The 23,731-nt window shown below is 37.9% G+C and overlaps 1 protein-coding gene and 1 pseudogene across 1 annotated transcript; one reads left to right on the forward strand and one right to left on the reverse strand.

Moving 5' to 3' along the window:
- Window positions 1-13,001: 13,001 nt before the first annotated feature.
- Window positions 13,002-17,988, forward strand: LOC114748448 (protein SMAX1-LIKE 8-like). Its single transcript, XM_028936846.1, has 3 exons — window positions 13,002-14,647; window positions 15,216-15,456; window positions 15,983-17,988. The coding sequence occupies exons 1-3, from the start codon at window positions 13,461-13,463 to the stop codon at window positions 17,774-17,776; spliced, it is 3,222 nt and encodes a 1,073-aa protein (XP_028792679.1). The 5' UTR covers window positions 13,002-13,460; the 3' UTR covers window positions 17,777-17,988.
- A 3,088-nt stretch (window positions 17,989-21,076) lies between these two features.
- On the reverse strand, window positions 21,077-23,731 carry LOC114748450 (probable 2-oxoglutarate-dependent dioxygenase At5g05600; annotated as a pseudogene).

The raw sequence follows: 23,731 nt of genomic DNA on the forward strand, positions 1-23,731 counted from the left end.
TTCTGTAAAACAGAAGCAAAGGGAGGGGTGTGTATGTCTTAACGTCTTAATGACTCTGAAAAGAGAACGAAGGACATGTTGTGGTTTGGATTGTGAGAGGGTTTGGTTTGGTGGGGCCCGAACTATTATAAGCAAGAACATTGGACTCGTGGAGGAATAATCATCTGTTCATTTACCGGCCAAAAACATTATCGCGAGAAGTCAACAGCATGTGTGTGGGGCCCTTTCATTTCGCTTTTTTCTTTTCTTTTTTGGGGATTTTTTTCCTCAAACGTCGTCCACAATCCAGAACGCATTTTCTGTGTTTCTTTTATAACTACAATTTTCTTTCTCTCTTCATTCGTGAAACGTTCCGTTAAGTCGTTACTCTTACTTGGTTCAGGATATTTTTAATGTTAATTTGAGGCATCCTTGTGCTGCCATTTCCTGTAATTCTTATGAGGTCCTAACAAAAAATTACAAAATAAATCTCACGAGTTGTCATTCTCTACTCTAGAATTTATCCTTACAAATTGCTTAAATTGTCCTTAAGACTTTTAATAATTATTTTAAAAAAACTTAATTGTAATTCTCCCCCTTATTATGATGCTTGGGAACTCAGAAGCAGTTTCAGTTTCATTCTTTACTCCTTTCTGGCTGCTTTTTCCACTTCAAATAAAGTAAAATATTGGGGTGCAAATCACTGAGAAATTAAAAGGGTCCCTAAAACGGACAAAGTGCATTGTTGAGCAATTTTAGCCGCAGGACAAAGACACAACTGAAAGAAAGTGCTAAAGACGAAGAAGATGCGTCAGTATATACACACACACATATATAAGCAAGAATAGAATAATAGAGAGAGAGAGAGAGAGAGAGAGGAGGGAGGGGAATGAATCTTGGAGTAAAATGAAGTTTTACAGAGAGAAGTTAATTAGGTGGTTTAGAGGGGAGATTGATGGAAGGTAATAGAGACCCACCAGTGATAATAATAATGGTTGTTTGGATGACCACCCACGCACCTGCCGCTTCATCATTCACCAGACAGCCTCACCACTCACCTCGCTGGTTTATTGAATCATTAACCTCCTTTTCCATTATTATTATCTTCTTTTCCTTCCCTTTTCCTTTTTCGCTTCTTTTCCTTCTTTTTCTTTCTCTCCTTTCTTTTGCGTTTGAATTTCAAAAGGACTTGCCCGTTGCCGAATGCCCATGCCCGCCACGTACAATTGTAATTAATCTCACTTAGCTTTTTCTCATTGTTCGTATTGTATGTACGGCCACGACGTTTAGCACACAGTAATTGGATCTATGATTTCACTTTTTTTTGGGCCGGGGGGAGGGATGTTTGGGAAGGGTTGGGAAATCTTTCCCAAGGCGATTCTGGGTTGCTTCCCCTGGATATATAACAATCTCACCTAAAACGAGTAAAGTATAATGGCATAGCCCCCAATAGAAATAATTGTGTTTTATCAATTATGGAGCCTTTCATTTCAAGGGAATATGCCCATAAGTAACGAGGGGAAAGCAACAGATGTCTGGCTTTCTGATTGTGCAACTTTGTTCCTCTCTCTCTTTTTTTTTTTTTGGGTTTTAAATGCCATTATGACAATCGCAGTATTGTCTTATGGAGCCGTACTTTTAAACGGCGGGGTTTGTGCATAATTTAATAATTAATCCGGAATCCCACTAACGCCCATAATTATGTAAGTCAATACTGGGGTTGGATTCCGACGCTACACGTTCCGAAGCATCTTTCAGAAACGGGGGCAAGAAAAATTGGCGCAAAATGAATAGTTTCCCCATCCTTGATTATTCAAAAGGAAGGTGATTCAAGCAAGACTAGCCCCAAAAACACAAAGAATTATAGAAAATAAGATTAGGTAATGATGGTGACTTAATGTTAATCATACACCATTTGTGGGTTTTAATCCCTCTAATTCGGAATCACGGCGATATCAAACACTTGTAGACTTTTGTTTCGTGCCTGAGTTGATCGAATGTCGCTGATTAAATTGAACAAATTTAAAATTGGTTCTGCCAGAACTTGGGCTCCGAATATAAAACGTTTCCGAAATCAGAATCCCAAATTACTTGTGAAATATTTATAATTTCCATCGCCCTGGTAATTTGAGAAATGCTGCCTTCGATTTCCCTCCCCGTTGGTCAACATGATTTTTTTTACCCAAAAAAAGGGACGTGTGGCCCTCTTGGGAAACCCCACGTGAGAAAGGATGAGCCCAAAGAACTGATCTGTGTAAGAGGCCCAATAAATGGTGAGCCTAGAGGCCCATGCAAATTTTAGCATGCCTTGACACTTCTTTATTCAATCGTCGGTGCTATATCACAGAACTTTTTTTTTCTTTAAAAAAAAAAAACAGAGAGAGAGAATCTGGAATGAGAGAACATCTGACCACCATACACAATTCACTTCACTTTTGTGAGCTGAACTAACCTAACACAGCAGCACTCTTTTAAATCTGCATTTAATTCCTTGTATTAAAAAGTGCAACAACAAACCAACGAGAGTTGGGTCTAACAAAAAAGTTAGTCCCTCACAACATGGCTAACCAAGGTTTAAATTCCTGCTGGGAGAGATGCCCACATTTAGTACCTGATAATACGTTAAATAGAATTGCCTCTAATAGAAGGATACTATATTTTGGCCCCAAAAAAAAAAGTGCAACAACAGAATGTGCCTGGATATTAGGACTTGGGGAATCACTTGTTCAGGACTATGAAGGAGGGGTCAGAAATCTGCTGTACTCCCACTTCCTTCCAGTTGATGGCAGTATTATTTGTCACCACCGCTATGAGCCCTCAGGGATCAAGATCATGGCCGAATATTGTCTCGTTATATATGAACCGTAATAGATGATGGATGGCATGCTTTTATTCCCCAGACCATAAAAAAGGTAATCAGAAAGTTTTGCTGCGAATGGCATAACAAAATGTTTCTTAGTTCTTGTTCGTTACAATAGTTTATATTGTTTCTTGTATGCCCGGTCATTGTTCAAAAGATGGGGAAAATTGGTTGAAACATCGTGCTGACCATTTCATGTAAATAGGATTCTTTTTTTTTTTTAAACATATTTGTTGTAACATGTTAAAATAAGGTATTACTACCTCAGTTCCTATTCATGAGTGATCGCTTCAAAGCTCTCCATGATCATTTCACAAAATTTATGTAATACTCCTCGGTCCTTATTATAAGACCCAATTTGACTTTTATTTGGTCCTAATTTAGACCCAATCCATTTTGTCTCTTATATTTATGCATTTTTTTCCAAGATAATCCTTCTAATATGATAGTTTTAGCCAATATACTAATTAGCAAGGATATTTTAGGAATGACAATTTTATTATAAATAACCAACTTAACTTACTTCCTTAATCTCCTCAAATAAGTCATTGGGTCTTATAATTAGGACCGAGGAGTAATTAGTATTATTTTCCAAATGTAACATTGGTATGCATATTGTTGAGTAAATACGGTGGGAGGGTGAATTGGGGGAAAAAAAAGTTTGGGGGGGGGGGTTTGAGGGAATTTTCGGAAGGTAGGATTATTTTGGAGATCATCATCAATTGGAAAAAGAGGAAGGCAAAAGTGGCCTGGCCCCATAAAGCGTAGTGTGAAGTGGTGAGAGGCGCATCCGCCACTGATGCGGGGCGCATCATGCGAAACCTGAAAAAGCTTTTTCCGTACGAAAACTCACCTTTTTTCAATTTAACGCTCTAATAGTTTCTCTCTGGTCATATTTTTGACGGTAAACAACATACATGTTCTTTTTTTTTTGGCTTTTTAAATCAAAATATACGTGCGAGGCAAAATACATCCTATATCTTTTAAAATAGCAAAGAAACGTATTCTCTCCTCCCCAAAATTATAAATCGGTTTTAAATGGTTTGGTTTAAAATATAAATCACTTGGAGATGAAAGGTAATTAATGTTTATTTGTCAGTTTTGTTTTTATAATTCATGTTTAAATGTAACTTCTTGTATTTTTTTTCTCTTCTCTGCAGCCTCATTAAAATGAGTAACGTTGAAAAAATTTTCAACTTAAAACAAATTTAATGAGTTAGCTACAATTTCTTATTCTAATAAATTACTTCAAAAGCTAAGTCATGTTATACTATGCTGGTCAAAAAAAAAAAAGTCATGTTATACTAACTATGGATGTACCAGCATTGTGCTCATTCATAATTGGTGATTGGTAATTAATTAAGGGATAATTAATTTGATAATGCTCAAAGTTTCTTAAGATTTTGAATCAGATACCTCTCATCTTATTTCTTTTTATCAAATCCTCATTCCGTTAAAACTTCAAGTCCTCCTGTTAATTAACCACCCAAACACGGTGAATTATGATGATAGAGATTTACGTGGTATTGAAGCAGCTCCATAGATATCAATTAATGCTTGTGGTCTCTCTCTCTCACTAAAAGGCTCATGGCTCTCTCTCTCTTTTTCTCTGGAAAACAATTCAGGGGCACAAAGGCTCCTTCTTCAACTGACAACATTCTGGTGGTTGTACTACCAATTAATCATATCTTGATCTTAAAACCTATTTTTAACAAGGAAGATGACATAGGCACCTATATAATCAAAGATGTGTATAACCCAACAACCTTAAGCAAAATTTTCTACATTAGACCTCTTGTCAACACCTACTACTTATTTAACGACCTCGTATCTCTTCTGAACAAAACAATCAATAAAACTATTGACATGGTCTGTGATATAAAGAAAAAACACACGAAGCAAATTCAAAGTCATGATTGTTGAGTGCTAATTTATTTCTGAAAATCTCTTCAAATGAAGTATCTTCTACCCTAAAAATCTAAGGGGAAAAGATAGCCTTGTATCAGTAGTTTGAGAAGTGCTAGTTGGATTGTTTCAACAACTGGATTACTTATATCAGTAGTTTGAGACGTGCTAGTTGGATTGTTTCAACAATTAGATTATTGGTGCTGGGCGTCCAACTTTGTAATTTCATTTGTTAGTATGTGCTCATTTTGATAGTGGCAACTTATTTCTTATTTCACAGATTCCACACCTCCCACCAATCTGGCGAGTCTTCAAAAGCATTACCGTCAGAATACACACAAATGGAAGCAGGGCACTGGTGGTAATGGAGGAGTAGAACCAGTTGAAGGAAGAGTCCTCCTTCTCCTTCTCAACGGGTAGCAACGAACTGGTTCGAAATATGCTGGCCAAAAAAAAAAAAGCTGGCTCGAAAGATGAGAGAACCATGAGCTTTTTTTCCAGAGGGGGAAGAGAGAACCAGTGCAGCATCATGTCGCTCTCTATCATCATCATTAACGGTGTTTGAAGGATTAATTAATAAAAAGACTTGTAGCTCAAACATAATAAAATATAAGGCTTCAATAAGAAGAAATAATGCTAAAAAGACCCAATCAAAATCTCATAAAACTTGAAGGACTGCCAAATTAATCATCCCATTGATTAATGATGTAACGAAGAAAAAGGCTGGTGCGCAGTTGAAGGATGGCATCCTGCACTCACGCCGTGCAGCATGAGTGGGGAATTAATTATTGGTGTTTGCTTGACCTGAGTGAGTCATTACACCATAAAGTTAACAATGTGGGCACAATGTCACATTTTGGTGCCAATTATAGTATGTCCATGTAAAAATAGGACCCCACTCCGTTGCGGACAAATATCAAATCAAATCATTTAAATAATTGCCCACCAGACTGTGATTCACGCATCCTCCTTATTCAATACGCAGCACGACATGAAATCACATGCCGGAGCGTACTACTATATATTTACAGTACATGAATGACAGATACGCGATGCGACGCATGAATAAGTTTCACGACCAGCTCTCTCCCTTCAACAATCAACACGAAAGGGGGAAGCCAGAGGAGATATTAACAGGGATGGCGAAAGGACGTTAAAGCGCGGGCCGTGCATGGGGTCGTCCAGGGCCTTTAATAATGCAGGGCTGATATAGATGGATTTATATATAGACCCAACATAATAAACTGATGATATATTGGTGAAAAGCTGAAATTAAGGGAGTAAGGATTTTTTTGGGGCTGGTAAAAAAAAAAGGATTTTTTTTGGGGGGGGGTCCATTCACTTGGGAGGGTCAAATCAGGAACAGAGGTATCCACTCTAGGAGGAAGGAATGAACATTGGGGTGTGCGTGTGAGGGCGCGATCTTAAATTAAGATTTGGTGGAAAGCAGGGAATGGGAAATATGGTTGAAAGAGAAAGAGTGAGGTCGCATCTCTAAGCGACAACCATATATATGCTTCGCCTCATCACTGATTTTATTCAATCCCACCACTCACCCTCCTCTTGAATTTTGGACGGAGTTGTAGTTTTTGGCCAAAAGGGAAAGCATTTTGGGAGGCACACCATGGGGCCCACCAGCTTTATGGTGCATCTTTGCCCACCAAAAGTCTAAAACCCATAAGTTGGGTTTTACACGAAGGCCTAATCTCACTGACAAAAACAAATACTTATATTTAATACCTAATAATATCTCAAATAAAATTATTTTTAATAATAAGATACATATGCATTAAAAAAAAAACCTAAACCCAACCTTCCCAAATCACCCTCCGCCCTTGTTTGTCAAAAAAAAGTTATTATATAGTCTCACATAAATAATTTAATTATTAAAAATCTTAATGTCTTCCGGTCTTAAATATAAGACCCTTAGTAAGAGTCTAATATTTAGGACCAAAGGAGTAATATATATAAAAGCAACATTCAACACTAAGTTTTATTGTAAGAAACAACAACATGTGCGTACGACTTAAATATTACTCTTTCTGTCTTTAACGTAGGATTTAATTGAAAAGTTAATGTTAGTATTATACGTAAGACTTTATTTCACATGCTTATCAATTTATTTTGAAATTAACTTTATTTGATATTCCTTCAAAATAATAATCAAACAGAGAAAAATCAAAAAGATATTTAAAATGTTTAAAAAGTACATATCATATTAACTAATTTAACTAATATTTTTAAACTATTCAAATTAGTTAATGAGATTCTGTATTAAAAAAACAAAAAAGTATTTATGTGGAATTGGGGATAATAATGTTCTCAGATAAAAACAAAGGATGCTGGCTGCCCCCTCAACGTCATAGTCTGTCTTCCCTTCCCCACTGCTTTTTTAAAAAGGCCGGTCAATTATTTATTTATGACATTCAGATTCTATTGGAACGGATCTGCCTTTTCTTGATTGACATTTTTATTCATCCTTTTTTTTTTTTCCTTTCCTTTCTTTCTTTCTTTCTTTTCTTTTTTTATTTGCAATTGCAATATCCCACCACCAATAATTGATCCCCTCAACCCCACTCTTTTTCAGGAATTATTGCTCATACGAATGAATATATGAATCAGTTCTTCTACGCTTTAACTATCAGACGCTCAATTTCAATTTTCTTACGCCCCGCATCCAAATTTTCACATTATGTGTTTATTTCCATGTTACAGGTAATATGACAAGAATATTAAGATGGATCTCGCACGCATAAAAATATGACAAGAATATATACCACTCAAACCAAGACAACTGCACAAACACACACACACACGTATCAGAAAATTTAAATTTAAGTGACTGGACAAAAATTAAAACAAGTCGGCAAGAAAGAAAAGCATGGGAAAAGACTAAAGAGGGCTTTCTTATGCGCAAAGTTACAATCGCGGGTCATATTCTCGCGGATTTCTGGCCTAAAAGCCGAAGTGAAAGAATCTCTTTAAAACATTAAATGGGTCAACGAATTGGTTCCCGACGCTGAGTACACATTAAAAACAGACTCGGAGAATGAATCTGGGGAAAAAAGTTAAACAAAAGACCAGGAACGAAAGACAACTTAACACCCTTAAATAATATTTTGATAAGTTCAGGTCCTGTTCAATAAAAAAAAAATCATGAGCAATACTACCTCCAATCCCAAATATAAAATCTAATTTTGAAATACATAATAAAGCTATATTTAGGATGGGAAGTAGTACTACTTCCAATCCTTAATATAAAACCTTATTTGATTTTTATTTCGATTTTAAATATAAGACCTAAATTCATTTTGTCTTTCATATTTATATATCTTTTTTCAAAGAAGTCTTTCTAATAATGATAATTCTAACCAATAAACTTGATTAGCAATGATATTTTAGAAAAAGACAACACTCATTCGTTACAAATAATTAGTTTAACTTATATTCTTAATCGTTTCAAATTAATCAACTAATTCTTATAATTAGAACCGGGGGTAGTATTATTTATTTGGAGTCCGCCACTCAAGTGGGAACCAATCAATAATTTTTTATATTGGGTATCTAAATAAAAAATGAAGGAAGTAAAATGATGGTAAAAGCTTATCAGCGTGGATTAAAAGTAGAGGAGGAATTAATTAATGAAGAGCTGGGAAAAAAAAAATAGTGGGGGAAACACGAGTACAAATCATGCGCACTACATGGCTAATGCTACCAAGAAGCGGTCCATCCTCCGGGGAATGAAAGACATAAGTATCAAAGTCAAGATTGCACGCATCACTTTTATATCTCTCAAAAGTCACTCTATAAAAGTCATACATACAATTTTGACTATGAGGAAAAAGGTTGCTAACAAAAAAAGCAGGACGCAAAAACTTCGTAGCTGATAGTAAACGCCTATACACACACACTATCTCGGGTTCTTATAGAACTAATTGAATAATTTGAATAGATTAAAAAAACTAATTGAATTAGTTATTTATAATAAATGTGTGTTATTTTTTCTAAAATATTCTTACTAATAAAATATATAGCTATAACTACTATTATTATAAGAATTATCTTGAAAAATAATGAATAAATATGAGAAACAGAATGAATTAAGGTGTTAGATTTAGAACCAAAATAAAAGTTAAACAAACTCTTATATTAAAGACTAAATGTAGTATATTCATGTGAAGGGGGAAGAATCTGTAGACCTATTCTTCAATCGGAGAAGATCAAAAGAGCTCGCTTGGTTTGGTTGCAGATTGGATTAATTGTTCTGACTCACCAACGACTAATTTTAACACTATGGATCAGATTTTCTGGTGATGCATGCAGACACCGCAGAATCAAAAGAAACATTCTCTGGTCTGTTGTTCATGCAATTATATATCCATATATCATATATGTATGGGATGAAAGGAACCACACGATTCTTAGAGGTGACGAGAAGAACGAGATTAAATATTTTTGACGAGATTAAAGGGGAAATATTTATTCACTAGACAAAAAGACAAAGAGAGGAAATATTTATGAGACGACCTAGGTTAATTATGCCCTCCTAACAAGCTATCTGCATAAGAAGTGGTTCGTTTGAGAGGAATGAATCTGCTACAGTGACTCGTATATATAGGCTGTTTTCATATATGCAATACAGGAGTATTGTGATAGTTTTTAGATCTGGTTTTTTCCCATGAAAAGGTTTAGATATCATAGGAATAGAACCCTTCGTAATTAGAATATGACTATATATTCCTTAATTAAGTTCTTTAATTAAATGGTATGTGTATTTTGTTCTTGGCAAATGGAATTGACATTTGAAACCCCCCCCCCCCCCCAAAAAAAAAAGTCACTCCTCGCCTTTTCTTCTTCTTGTTTTTGGAAAAAAGTTTGCCTTTTCATGGAATCAACACGTCTTCCAAAGTGTTCACCATATATTCTCCCTCTTCTGTGCATTTTAGGGCCTGCTTTTTCCCGGAACAAAACGTCATAGCATCAATGATATTTAAAATATGTTTAGCCAACGGTGATATGATGTTGCTGAACAATTCTTCATACATATCATCACATATTAACTTTTCCACCTTTAAATTACCGGGCTTCTAAAAGTTGAATTAAAATCACGACACGAGCAAATTTTTAGACTTGTTTGAAATAATTTATAAATAGTTTTTAATCATAATTTATAAACATGTTTATAAGTGTTTTTGAATATTATTCTAAAAAAAGTAAAGCAGGAAAAACATCCATGAGCCAAGAGATCTTCCAACCCCAAATTCTCTCCTTTCCTCCCCTCTTCATCAGATCCACGACTTCACCGACTGCCGATTGTTTGTTAGCCCAGAAAATCTTAACCAGATTTATTCGGCGGGACATAGAATGTATGTGTTTTGATGGTCCCTTTGATTGGATGCCCAGAAAATGACGCAAAGGCAGCTGGGCGTAGCCTTGGGTGAAACCCTATTTATTGATTCTATTCGCAGGCTTATTTTGCCATGTGTGCGATCACTAACGCCAACGTTTTTGGCATTTAAAAACAAGAAATGAGTTTGCGGATTCAAATGCTTACACGTATACCTTATTATCTTTTTTGTTCTTTTTAGCTGCGTTTTCAAGATTTATTTTAGGCGCTTCGCGTTTTCGGGTATTTGGATCAGTTTTTTAAAAGTAATTTTATGGAATTTGAGATAAAATTTTTGCCTTGATTTATAATAAATTAAAATACTGTTTTTAAGTGACCCCTCCATTAATTCGTGGAGGTGTGAACTGAAAAAAGGAAAAAATAATAAAAAGAAAACAACCCTGCCTGTAAAATAACCCTGATAACACCTGTCACTGTATATTTTCACATTCATCCAGAGCTTAATCTCATAGTTATTTTATAAAAATAGTTATTTCAAACGTAGGTATATCAAACCGAGCATTTACCTTTTGACATAAATGCGAGGAGAGAATCCACTGGCATGTGCAGCCAGCGGGTGATTTGACTCGAGCGCTTTGAACGCATTCAGTTGTAAGTTGGTTGATTGATTGATTAATTAACTGGGTGGGTGAGATGGGAAGAGAACGAAGGGAGGGTTAAATTCCATAACTAAAAAGATAGTAAAAACATTTTTTTGAATTAAACAAGGGGGGGTAGAGGGGATGGCGTCTGGCAGGGTCTGAGGAAGGGAAAGGATGAAAATAGCATTGAGAAGGAGAGGGCGAGGGGCGAGGTTGTTTGGTAATTTCAAACAAGAGGGGGTGAAAAGGTTGGAAAAAGGAAGACACAGGAGGAGGAGGAGAAAACAACAAAAGAGGAAGTCACATCGAGGACCTTTTATTTGCTGTGCCTCGTGTGGGGGCACCATTCGTTCACCCATTATTCATCACAAAAAAAGTAGAAAAGAAGTGGAAAGCAATGGGATGGCGGGTCGCCGATGCTTCTCCAGCCCCACCTCCCCCACTCTCCCACTATTCCCTCCTTTTTCTCTCCCACTCGTTCTCTTTTTAAACAAATAAAACAACCGAGATCGGATCAGATCAGCTTCCTAAGTATACTTATACTTTGGTGCAGTGATCTGCTCTTCCTTGATTGACACAAGACTTATTTAAATAATTTGATTAGTTTAAAAACATTAAATAAGTTGCTTAATTATAAAAAGTATAGCACATTTTTTTAAGATAACTATAATCATCATCTTTAATATTTTTCTATGATTGAAAGGGTATCAATAAAAATAATTTTAAAAAATTAATAAACATGATAAATATGTTTTCTATTTATAAACCAAATTAACTCAATAACCAAGTCTTACGTGAAGATAGTTAGTAAGCAATAGCGTGATGGTGTAAAATGGAAGATGTCGGGCGCAAAAAGGTAACTTTTAGGACAGTAAATGGGGATATGGAATGAAGGATGCACCCCCACCCCCACTTCCATAATGGAGTATATCTGTGTTGATTAGTGCACTGCATGATCACCACCATCTAATGCTTCCCTGCTGCAATTATTCCCCACCCATCTCGTTTCTTACTAGTAATGTCGTGCCCCTCCCTGGCCTGGTTGAATTATATTCTTTCACGTCTCGCCCTCCAATCATCCCCCCAATACCGATCCCCCCACTATAATTAGTTACCTTCAATCCAATCCACCCATCCCCTCAGTTTACCATTTGTTGCTCCCTCATTCTGTTACATTCCACTCAACTTCACTATTCTTTTCCTTATCAGAAACTTATGTCCCGCTTTCTTGTTATCAAAACCCTGAGACAAAAATTCAATTTTGATAATTAAAATTGCATATTATTTAATTTCCCCTTCTAAAAATCAAAATATCTTTCATTTACCAGTTATATATACGCAATTTTATTCACAGGAAAATACATGATTCATGATAATATGTCAATTACCTTACCTTAGTGACACGGTCTGGGGTCGCAGCAAACTAAATTACGTATATGCCCACTTGTCTTCGGAGTTGATGATGATGAGCATACGCGCGCGCGCGCGCATTGTTCGGGATGCGGGGATCGGAGGGCGCTGTGGGTATCTACTTGGATGCCATATATATTGTCATCGATTTTGAGCGGGCACACATCAAAACAAGAAGAAACGATCACAGAAGCTCACCAGGCTATAATCCGTCTAAGCAACCAGAAAAGAAAGGGAAATAAATTTTACTCTTTCAGTCTTAAATATAAGACCCTTTACTTATACACACTAGTATAGAGGTCTTATATTTAGGACCGAAAGAGTACGTTCCAATTTTATATACTTGAGCTAGAAGCCTAGAAGAGTACAGTGCTGCCGCAAAGCAAAACACCCAGCACAAAAACACAGGAGGATGGCGATCCATGACCTCTCAATATTCTCATCCTCGCTTATTCTCTGTTATATATCCGACTTCGCTCTTTTCCTTTGTTTTGTTGCAGTGTGTTAAAGTGTTGACGCACTGGAGGGAAACGAAAACCATCGTATCTGTAACTTAAAATATTTTTTACCGAAAAATAAAATAAAATTTGGCCCAAAAACTTGATATAGATGATACTGTGATCATCATGCATCCACAAATGCCGCACGACTCCTGGCAGTGTTAAGATCGCAAACCACGATTAAGGGCTAAGAAACGGAGGGGACCCCCCGGGGGGTTGCAGAAAAGAGAGGAAAAGAAACAGATTACTATTGTTATAATAATAATGATCATAATAAGGTGAAAAGTAAATGATACTCCTATGATAACACGTAAGCAGACAGTGACGTTGACCGCGGAAAGTAAGTGGACGCAGCATCTCTCTCTTTCTCTCTCAGAAAAGAAACAATTGCGATAAAGACGACGACGACGACATATTGATGCTCAACTAAACCTCCCAGAGTGAGACCCAGAAAAAGATCTCTGCCAATGTAGAATCTGTGTTCCTTCACCGTTGCTCGCCCACTCTTCTTCTTCCTTTCTACCACTAACCACTCTCTCTCTCTCTCTCTCTCTGTAACGCTCCTCACATCTGCTCCTTGGCGCCGTCTTCTTCCATGGGTCCCACCATCTCCACTCCTCCCCTCTCCACCATTATTATATCTATATATGCGAATTTGGAGCCCCCACCCCCCAACACCTAATTCCCACCTTTTTTCTCTAATAAAAAAAAAATTCTTTTCCCTCAGTAAACAAGCTGGGACTGCCAATTCTCCAGTTTTCCATTTTTAATTTAATTTTTCTTTCCAACAAATTCGTGGCGATACATGAACCCCGGCGATGCCTACCCCCGTCGGAGTAGCAAGGCAATGCTTAACTTCGGAGGCAGCTCACGCGCTCGACGAGGCGGTCGCTGTGGCTCGGCGCCGCGGACATGCCCAAACCACTTCACTCCATGCCGTCTCCGCTCTCCTTTCGTTGCCGTCTTCAATCCTTCGCGACGCCTGCGGGCGTTCCCGGAGCTCTTCCTACTCGTCTCGCCTGCAATTCAAAGCCCTGGAGCTATGCCTGAGCGTGTCCCTGGACCGTGTCCCCTCGGCCCCAGTAGCCGACGACCCGCCTGTTTCCAACTCTTTCATGGCTGCCATCAAGCGTTCTCAAGCGAACCAAAGGAGACAGCCCGAGAATTTCCATCTCTACCATCAAATCTCACAGCAGCCCTCTTCAGTTTCTTGCGTGAAAGTCGAACTTCAGCAATTGATATTGTCGATACTTGACGACCCCGTTGTGAGCCGGGTGTTCGGAGAAGCGGGTTTCCGAAGCCCCGAAATTAAGCTCGCTATTCTTCGCCCTCTCCCGCAGCTACTTCGCTATTCGCGCTCCAGAGGCCCTCCTATATTCCTCTGCAACTTAACGGAGCATCCGGATCCGGGTCGTCGGAGCTTCACCTTTCCATTTGCCGGATCGTCTGGGTTGTGTGACGGGGACGAGAACTACAAAAGAATAGGAGAGGTGCTCTCCAGAGGCAGAGGCAGGAATCCTCTGCTTCTGGGTGCATGCGCGTGTGATGCTCTTCGGAGTTTCACAGACGTCATAGATAAACGAAAGGATGGTATTTTGCCTGTAGAATTATGTGGGTTGCACGTGATATCCATAGGAAAAGATATTTCCAAGTTTGTTGCAGAGAATTGCGATGAGAAGGCTATGAGTTTGAAATTGAAGAAGATTGGCCAAATGGTAGAGCAGTGTGTAGGACCTGGTTTAGTGGTGAATTTCGGGGACTTGAAGTGTTTTGTGAACGAGAAAGCCTCAGGTGAAGCAGTGAGCTATGTTGTTGGCGAATTGGGAAAGTTGTTGGAGCTCAATTATGGGAAGTTTTGGTTGATGGGTGCGGCAGCGAGCTATGATTGCTATTTGAAGTTTGTGGGTAAATTTCCATCCGTCGAAAGGGACTGGGACTTGCAGCTTCTACCCATCACCTCTGTTCGGCCTTCCATGGCCGAATCATATCAGAAGCCCAGATCAAGGTAAGTGGTTCATATCGTGTAAGTATATCTTTAATATCCTTCTGTTTTGTTCCCGAATTCATCTGAACCTTGTCTTGGAACTTGGCCTGATTTTGTGTGTCCTTTTACGTCACTAAATAGTAAATAAACAACTTCCCAAGGTCAGGCTCAGGAGTCAGGCCAGCCGTCTGTTAATCAATTTGTATACGTAGATGCACGTGTGTGTTTTCTTTTGTCCTCGTGTCTTTTGTGTATATTATGGTCTCTCATGTGTCGGTAGTTTTGTATCTATATTCTTATTTCCACCGAAAGGAAAATGGAAAAAAGACGATACGGGGCAATTTATTGGTGTTCTGATCTATAGACAGAACAGAAGTAATAGTTTTTGGCTCCGAACGAGATATGCGGCGGCCTATGCCGATACATTTTTGAATGCGAACTCCTCTGATAGTAAATTAAATAAAGATCGCTTTTTGGCAAGAATACGTGTATATATAAGATTAAGATTAAGATCACTCTGAACTTGGTCAATTACTGTCATGCGCCTATTTTGTCGTGACTGAATTCTTTTTATATATAATATTTACAGCTTAATGGATTCGTTCGTCCCATTTGGTGGCCTTTTCCCTTCACCTTCTGACTTAGAAAGTCCACTAAGTTGCTCGTATTATTCTATCCCCCATTGCCTTCAATGTGGCGAAAGGTTTCGACAAGACGCGGTTGCCGCTTCAGAGGAAAAATTTTCTGTTTCATTTCCTGACTCTTGCCGATCATTTCCTCCGTGGCTGCGGACTCCTGACCTTGGCTCAGCAAAACCATTGAATACGAAGGTGTGCGCTGCAGCACTCATATATGTCAACTGTGCTAAGCCTAAACATTTGAGAAATTTTCTCTTTTTTCATTGACTGTGGTTATTTACTAACCCTAAATCCTACTGCCAATCTTAATTTGGGGTTGGTTTGGAGCTGCTGTTTATCTTTATTCTGCCCGTTCCCTGAGCCCCATGTTTTGCTAACTTGACATTTGCCAGAATGAGGCTCCGTGCAGTTTTAAAAGGATATCATAAATGTTATGTCGAGTAACATGGCCTGAAAGTCTTCAAGAAAATATTTGCTTGCTGAAGGTTTTGGTATGGGATGCATAAACATATAATTGTCGTGAATTGACCTTCGTGTCCAATAGGAATTCCTTCTAAGATCGTTTGTTAGCGTAACATTTCTCAAGTTGACGGCCGAGAGCATGGTTTATATATATATATATATATATATATATATATGTATATATACTTTTTTTGCATTGCATAAAGTTGTTTCCGTTTTTGTTAGTGTAAAACCGCTATTGTTCCGTTCAGTGCAGACCACCAAGGATGATGGCGTTGTGCGGGTTACGAATGAACGTGGGCCACCCAAGGAAGTGGACGAGACACGCAGGCACCATGTCCAGCAACCCCGTGATGAAAATACTTGTCAAACTGTCGTGGGTTTTGAATGCAGAGACATCAAGAAGACAGATGTGGACAACAATCACAGCGGCAAGATTACTGATGCGTCAGCAATTGAGAACATCGATCTGAATTCACGAGTGCCCGACGGTGAGCACATGGTTTTTACGTCACAATCAGGCAGTCCTTTTTCTGTTGTCTCCAAGCAGAAATTCTCGTCAAGACTCTCGGAGATGTTCCGGAAAGCTGAAGATCTCCAGTCAGGTGACCTTAGATCATGCAACACGTCCGACTCAAGTACGTGTAATGGTAGTCAAATGTCTCCTTCATCTGTAACCACGGACCTAGGCTTGGGATTATGCTCTTCCCGCACCACCAACATAACTAAAAGAACTACTGGCGAACGCATAATTCTGAATGTTGATCTGTTTGATCCAAATGCTTTCCAGCGCGCAACCCTGTCTTCATCTTGCTCAAGTTTTGACCATGGTGGACGAGCTGACCTGAGAAATCCCAAAGTTCTTTTCCAGTCTCTTTTGAAAAGGGTTGGCTGGCAGGAAGAAGCCTTGCATGCTATCATTAGGACGCTAGTTTGCTGCCAAGCAAAAACAGGCAAACACCAGAAAGCAACTCAAAGAGGGGACATATGGATGAATTTTGTGGGACCTGATAGGCATGGTAAAAAGAAAATTGCTGTTTCTTTGGCTGAGTTTTTGTGTGGAAGCCAAGAAAGTTTCATTTTTGTGGATCTAAATTCAGAAGAAATGAAAGGATATGATGTGAAACTCAGAGGGAAGACTACTCTTGATTTTATTGTGCGGGAGCTGTCCAAGAAACCATTGTCTGTAGTTTTCCTGGAAAATGTAGACAAGGCTGATATGCTGGCTCAAAATAGCTTGTCTCAGGCCATCACGACCGGAAAGCTTACTGACTCGCATGGAAGAGAAGTTGGTGTGAACAACTCAATATTCGTGACATCTTTTCCAGTTAGCCAAAATGATAGCATCCCGACCAGGGAGTCTTCCAATTACTCTGAGGAGAGAATATTAGGGACGAAAGGTGGGGCAATCAAGTTAAAAGTCGAGCAACTGGTTGGAGACCTTAGAAGCCAAAGCCTCGCTGTAGTTAGCAATTCTGCAGAGACTATTCCCATTCCAAATATAGTTTTTGTAAATAAAAGAAAATTGATTGGTGACATCAGCGAGTTTCACTATCAACCTGATATTTCAGATACCGCTAAGAGGGCTCATACAGCATCAAACTGGGTGTTGGATTTAAATCTTCCAGCTGAACAGAATGAGATGCAACACATGGATGGTGAAAATTACGAGCACGTCTCAACTGCGAACCAAAACCTCTGGCTCCAAAATTTGTATGACCAGGTCGATGAAACAGTTGTTTTTAAACCTTATAATTTCGATATACTTGCAGACAGGTTGCTTAAAGTGATCAGAAGGAACTTCCACAAAATTTTTGGATCTGAGTGTGCGCTACAGATCGAGGCAGAAGCCATGGAACAACTACTTGCAGCTGCATATGTCTCAGACAGGGACACAGAGGTGGAGGATTGGGCAGACCAAGTTCTGAGTGGAGCATTTGCTGAATTACTGAAAAGGTACAACCTTGGTGCTAGTTTCATTGTGAAACTTGGCACATGTCAGGATCAGGCTTCAGGCGTATACCTTCCCCCGAAAGTGCTTATAGACTGATTGCTTCTAGAAAATGTGGTCTTTTCCACATGGATGTAAAAGCAAGCATGTAGCAATAGCAAATAGCGAACCTAATTTAGCCTTAAAATCCCAATCATAATTGTATTGGGTTTTGTTTCTCTGCGATGTAGCTGTATAAATATATATGTATTCCGTCACTAGCGTCTGTGTTATTATCTACTTCTAGAAAGTTGTGTGGGTTTTATAGTCAATGCACATCTGGCAGGGAATTCTCTTCCTAGTATTTATCGAATGGGAAGGGTGAGAGCTCAATTCAATGGGAACTGGAAAAGGTCCAAAAGGGTAAAACTTCTGACAGGAGAAGAGGAACAGCAGAATCTTCCCCGCGTTGTCTTTTCTCAGGTTTCCTATACTGAGCAAACTAATCACGTGTTCTTCTTTGTTTTCCAATTTATTTACAAAAGTCGAGGTAACTCCATTGTTAACAGAGATGCCTGTATAAATGAGTTAACTTCCTTTTTTTTTTTTTTTTCAGTCATGTTCTTTTCAACTGATGCACATTTTATTAGCGAATCATATTATATTTTTTTCGGTGAAAAAAAAGACACGTTTTTCACACACACAAATTTTGAAAAAATAATTAATACTAGGGAGAATCCTAAAATTTTTTAAAATCACTAGGTTCTAAATAAAAAATTTCTACAAAAAATATATTGTTATTTGTAAGTTTAATTTTCTTAAAACCTATTAAAATACTGTTACCAAATTTCACCTGATATTTGGTAATTTTAATTATTTTTATGAGATTTTTCTTCAATACCGGTATATATCACGTAAGACTTTTGAACGACACAGTCCGACAAGTGTTTTATATTTGTGGATCCAACTGTATAAATGGGAAGCTAAAATACTCTTTTGATTCTTAGTATAAAGTATATTTAACTAATTTAATTAGATTAAAAAATAATTTTAAAATTTTATTTCTCGCTAAACACCGTAATTGCTTTTCCTGATGCCATGCCCTGAACGACTGGACATTGACATGGCCGTCCCCTCACAGCCATGTTTGATCCCTTTTTTTTTTAACAGGTATCTTTTTATTAGAAGTAATCCTATTCAAAACACTATCAGATATAAAATATAGACACCTCTTTTAGCAGATATTCAAATCTTGGTTCATCATGTTGTGAATGATTAGCCTCTTCCATTAGACCTAACTTCTGTTGCTTTCTTTTCTTTGATACAAGAGAAATGAAGCAAATAGCACTCTAATATTTATTTTTAAATTTACATATAACACGGGCTGTCAGCGTTGATATGTTATTTATCTCCTATATAAATATTATCAATATTTTTAATATATCTATGCAGTATTGTAATTCATAAGCGGAGAGTAATATGACTGATTTCTTATATAACACCACACTCGAAATTTATACCAATTATGAAGTTTTTCCCACATACAAGTGCAACATATTGGGCTATTCTTTATCCCAGGATGAACTAACCAAAATATCCCAGGATAATTTCCTGTCAGTTTATCTTTGTCTGATTTAAAAGACAACATTGTCTGATAAAAAATGGAATACTTAATTACTCCTCCGGTCCTTAATGTAAGACCCATTTAACTAATTTGATTAGATTAAGGAAGTTAGGTAAGTTAGTTAATTATAAGAAATGTGACACATTTTTCCTAAAACACCATAATCATCTTTGTTAATACCCCATCTTCCTCTTCTACTTGGTTATGGTTGAGGAGTATCCATAGGGGTAATTTAGAGAAAATTGATAAATATAAGAAATGGGTCTTATATTTAGGACCAAAACCAACTCAACAATTGGGTCCTATATTAAGGACCGGAGGAGTACAAGAATATCAAAACAAGCAGACCAAATAATTGATAACAGCTTCCATATCCCGAATTGGATGTGTGTGTGTGTGTGTGACTCGTCACTTTCATCTTTTAATTGTTTACAAGCGTAGCTAATTAACTAACGTGACTAGAGTAGAGACATTTTCTCATATCACATAGAAAATGTCACTTATATTAAACTCCTGGCAAAATTCGGACTATGGTTCATATAGCGAAGATGTGATGGAAACATGTTTAATTTAGTCACCTCAGGTCGCATAAAAAAATTAGCTGAAAAGTCGTAGTTATAATATTAGACAGATAAAAAAGACTTGTGAAGTTTTACAAACATATCCTTAAAAAAAAAAAAAACAATACTACATTAATTACTTACAAAGTTTAATTGTATTAAAAGTCCAAATAGGAAAACAAAAATCAAATGCTTTAAATAATTTCAAATCAGAAACCTACATTCTGGATCTAGCTAATTTGAAAGAAAAGGACCTGTGTATCATGAATGGAAGGAGTATTACAGATTTCATTAGAATCCATCATCTACTTAAAACTATTATTATGATGTAATGTGCACTAATTTTTGAACTCCAACTTAAAAGTAACAAATACTCCTCTGCTCCTATTTATAGGATAAAGAGAGAAGATTTTTTTGTCTTATTTATAGGGCATTGAGAGAAACTGTTTATATAGATATACAGTTTTATCTTTTATTTATTATTGTATTGACTTTGTTTATATGAGGTATAATATATATTAAATAGGGATAAAGTCAAAAAGTTGTTAAATTTTAAATAAGAGTTAATGGAGTTTAATGTTTTTTTTAGTTTGTATGAAACATATTGAAAATGACTTATAAATAAAACCAAAAGAGTCATCATTATTGATTATTAGGGGGTGACTCAGCACTGACGTGAGACCACACGATTAGCCTCTTGATTAGGCAGAAAGCTGTATGTTCGCCTCTCGTAATTAAAGACCAATACAATTTTTAAGTCACAAGAGGAACCTCAATGCTACTATATGTAGTAGAGTAGTGCACAGTTTGTGACTTTCGACACCAATGCACAGTTTTTGAACATCGCTGGTTAAATTCCATCGAACAAACCAGACAAGCATAAATACGAGTTAATAAAATATCAGGAAATTAAATTTGAGAAAAAAGTTTTTGACCCAAAAAATTTTACTAGTAAAAAAAGACCTGATAAATTTTTAGAGAGAGAGAGTATCATACACGGTAAGCATCAGTACTATGATTCAAGCCTTTCTCACCAACAAAATTTTCAATAGAGGATTATTCCGATCCTCAGTTTTCCCTAAAATATAAAGAGATTAAATTAAAATTAATAGTTGAAAAAGACAGCAAGATCCGATAAGTGCCTTTCTTTCAAGATACAAAAGACACGATTCTCATCATCAATACATCGATTTTGAAACGACTGTATTTATAGGTGAAGTGTAACGTGGCAGTATTAATTTGACATGAAATAAAGAGCATCTCTGATCTCCCTTTCACAGAAAGCACATGCATGTCTCTCTGTCTATATATATATTAGGAGGAGGCATGAGAACGAGACAGGCTGCAGGGTGTCCAATTAATAATACGGTAATTAAGAGGGATTGTTGCGTTGTGTGGCGGGATGAAGTTGAACTGTGCAAAGATTCTACTTGAGACTTCCTGCGTGGTCCCTTCAATCTGATGAAGAGCCTGTACTCGTCGAACGTCATGGCCGGGTAAAGAGGAGGCGTCTCCGGCGTAAGCAGCTCCGTGGCCGGCTGAATGGGGATATCGCTCCTGGGGTTGTAGAAGAAGGCAAGTGAAACTCTCTCTTTGTCGGAGTTCACCATCACTCTGTGCTCCACGCTCTTGTACCTTGCATTGCTTACTACCTTCACCAATCACATCACAATATATCTATTTATATATATATCGCCCTTAATCAATTCCAACTAATCACTCTAACATACATACATACATATATATATGTATGCCTGCAAACTATACACTAATCACTCCACATAGCGTCGAGCTTAATTGCTGATTTCATGTATTAATTAATTAATTGTTGTGCTCGAGCCCACACATCACTGCTTACTAGTTGTACACATTTCGCTCGACTTGTACATATATACAGCTCCGCTCTCAGTCCTCCAGGGTTGTTCTATGGAAAATTATTAATTAATGCATTTTTAATGTATATTTTTTAAACCCAAATATAATATGGTGGGAGTTCATTTAATGCATATTAAGGGACAGGAGATTATGACTGATTTATACTAATGGGGGGCCAAAGTTGATCGAAGTACGAAAATGGCATCGTAATCAATGAAATGTATGGTTCCTAGCTATCTACAAATTTTATTATATATATCGATGATGATTTTTTTAAAGAAAATTACGTTGATAGATATTCTTTATTACAAAACAAGCACATAAAATTGGTAGTTAATGTTTTTGGTAATAAAATTGGTATTTATTATCTAAACGGCAAATATAAAGGATCAAGACATGCATGCAAATATTTTAAGCATTTTTTCCTGAATTTTTTTATTTATTACTCCTCCGGTCCTTAATATAGGACCCAATTATTGAGTTGGGTTTGGTCCTAAATATAAGACCCATTTATCATATTTATCAATTTTCTCTAAACTACCCCTATGGATACTCCCTCAACCATAATCAAATAAAAGAGGGAGATGAGGTATTAAGAAAGATGATTATGGTGTTTTAGGAAAAATGTGTCACTTTTCTCATAATTAACCAACTTACCTAACTTCCTTAATCTAATCAAATTAGTTAAACGAGTCTTATATTAAGGACCGGAGGAGTATTATGCTAGGGGTGCCTAAACCTGTCATCTTCATGCCCTGTCCATATATTCCCCTCTACGTTTGTCATCTGGTCAGGCTCAGGCCATGGTAGTTTGAAAATTCGATATTTCAATAGGCTGGAAGGGTAAATTGAGCCTGTATAAATGATAGATATAAGCAACTCGTAATCATTCCCGAAACTTTATCCCTAATTCCCATTTATTCTCCAATTGGCCACATGCTTATCCACCCTAATTATATATGAGTGCGTGAGCGCTGATTTTTCAGCATTTTTAATATTAAGATCGTTTTCAATCAAATGGTAAAGAGTCCTGCTAATGCCACGTACTTTCATGCCCTGATCTTCGCTGCGCAGAAGCCTAATATTATTCTTTCTAAAAGCGACAAATGAAAACACTCGTTGGTAATGTGTGACGGCTGATTCATTAGCGAGAGAGAGAGAGAGAGAAGCACCTGGATTTGGTCTCCGATGTTGACTATAAAGGCTTGCGGAAGAGGCTTCACCTGTGATCCAGTCACCGGACTTGCGAACCTGAAGACCCGGCACCTGGTCATCCGGAAGCAGTACAGTCATCCCTCCCGGGTCGAAGTGCGACGACAGCCCCAGCGTCAACTCTGGCTCTGGGCACTTTGGGTAATAATTCACTCTCGGGCACGCCCCTATCTCTTCTCCTCCGAACGCATTCTGAAGGAAATCCTCTTCCAATCCCAAGTTTAGGGACAACAACTTCATCAGCCTCTCGCACAGCCTCAACACTTCTCTCCCGTACTCATCAAACACTCACCTGCAGCCGGTAGGCAGATGAGGCCATTTGTTATAGTCCTTCAAGGACAGAGGAAGGTAGTGGAGATAATAGTAGTCGCTCCAATCCAGAATAGCACCCTTCTCCACTCCTAGCCTGCTTCCATAGCCTTCGTACGTTTTCGGGGAATTAGCGTACTGCTGCTTGAGTTCCATGGGCAGGTGAAAGAAGGCGCGCCATGTATCCCTGGCGGCGTCCATCAACTCGAGGCTAACCCCGTGGTTCAGGATTTGGAAGAAGCCCCAGTCGCTGCAGGCCTCTAAGATTCGGGCCAGTGTGGCGGTTCGTGTGGCGGGGTTGACGTCGACATCGTATAGACCAGCGAGGTCGATCACAGGGATGTTAGCATCGTTAGCAGAAGAAGAAGAAAAGGAAGGCCTGTCAGAAGGAGGCTTAATGTACCGGTCAGGAATTGAGTCGAAGCAGGTTTCGGATAAGGATTGAACGCGGATTATAGGCTCGGGCCACTCTTGAGGGCTATTCAACATGGCTCT

Source organism: Neltuma alba, unplaced genomic scaffold (genome assembly GCF_004799145.2).
Source record: "Neltuma alba isolate B1F8T4 unplaced genomic scaffold, ASM479914v2 tig00005722_pilon, whole genome shotgun sequence".
Lineage (NCBI taxonomy): Eukaryota > Viridiplantae > Streptophyta > Magnoliopsida > Fabales > Fabaceae > Neltuma > Neltuma alba.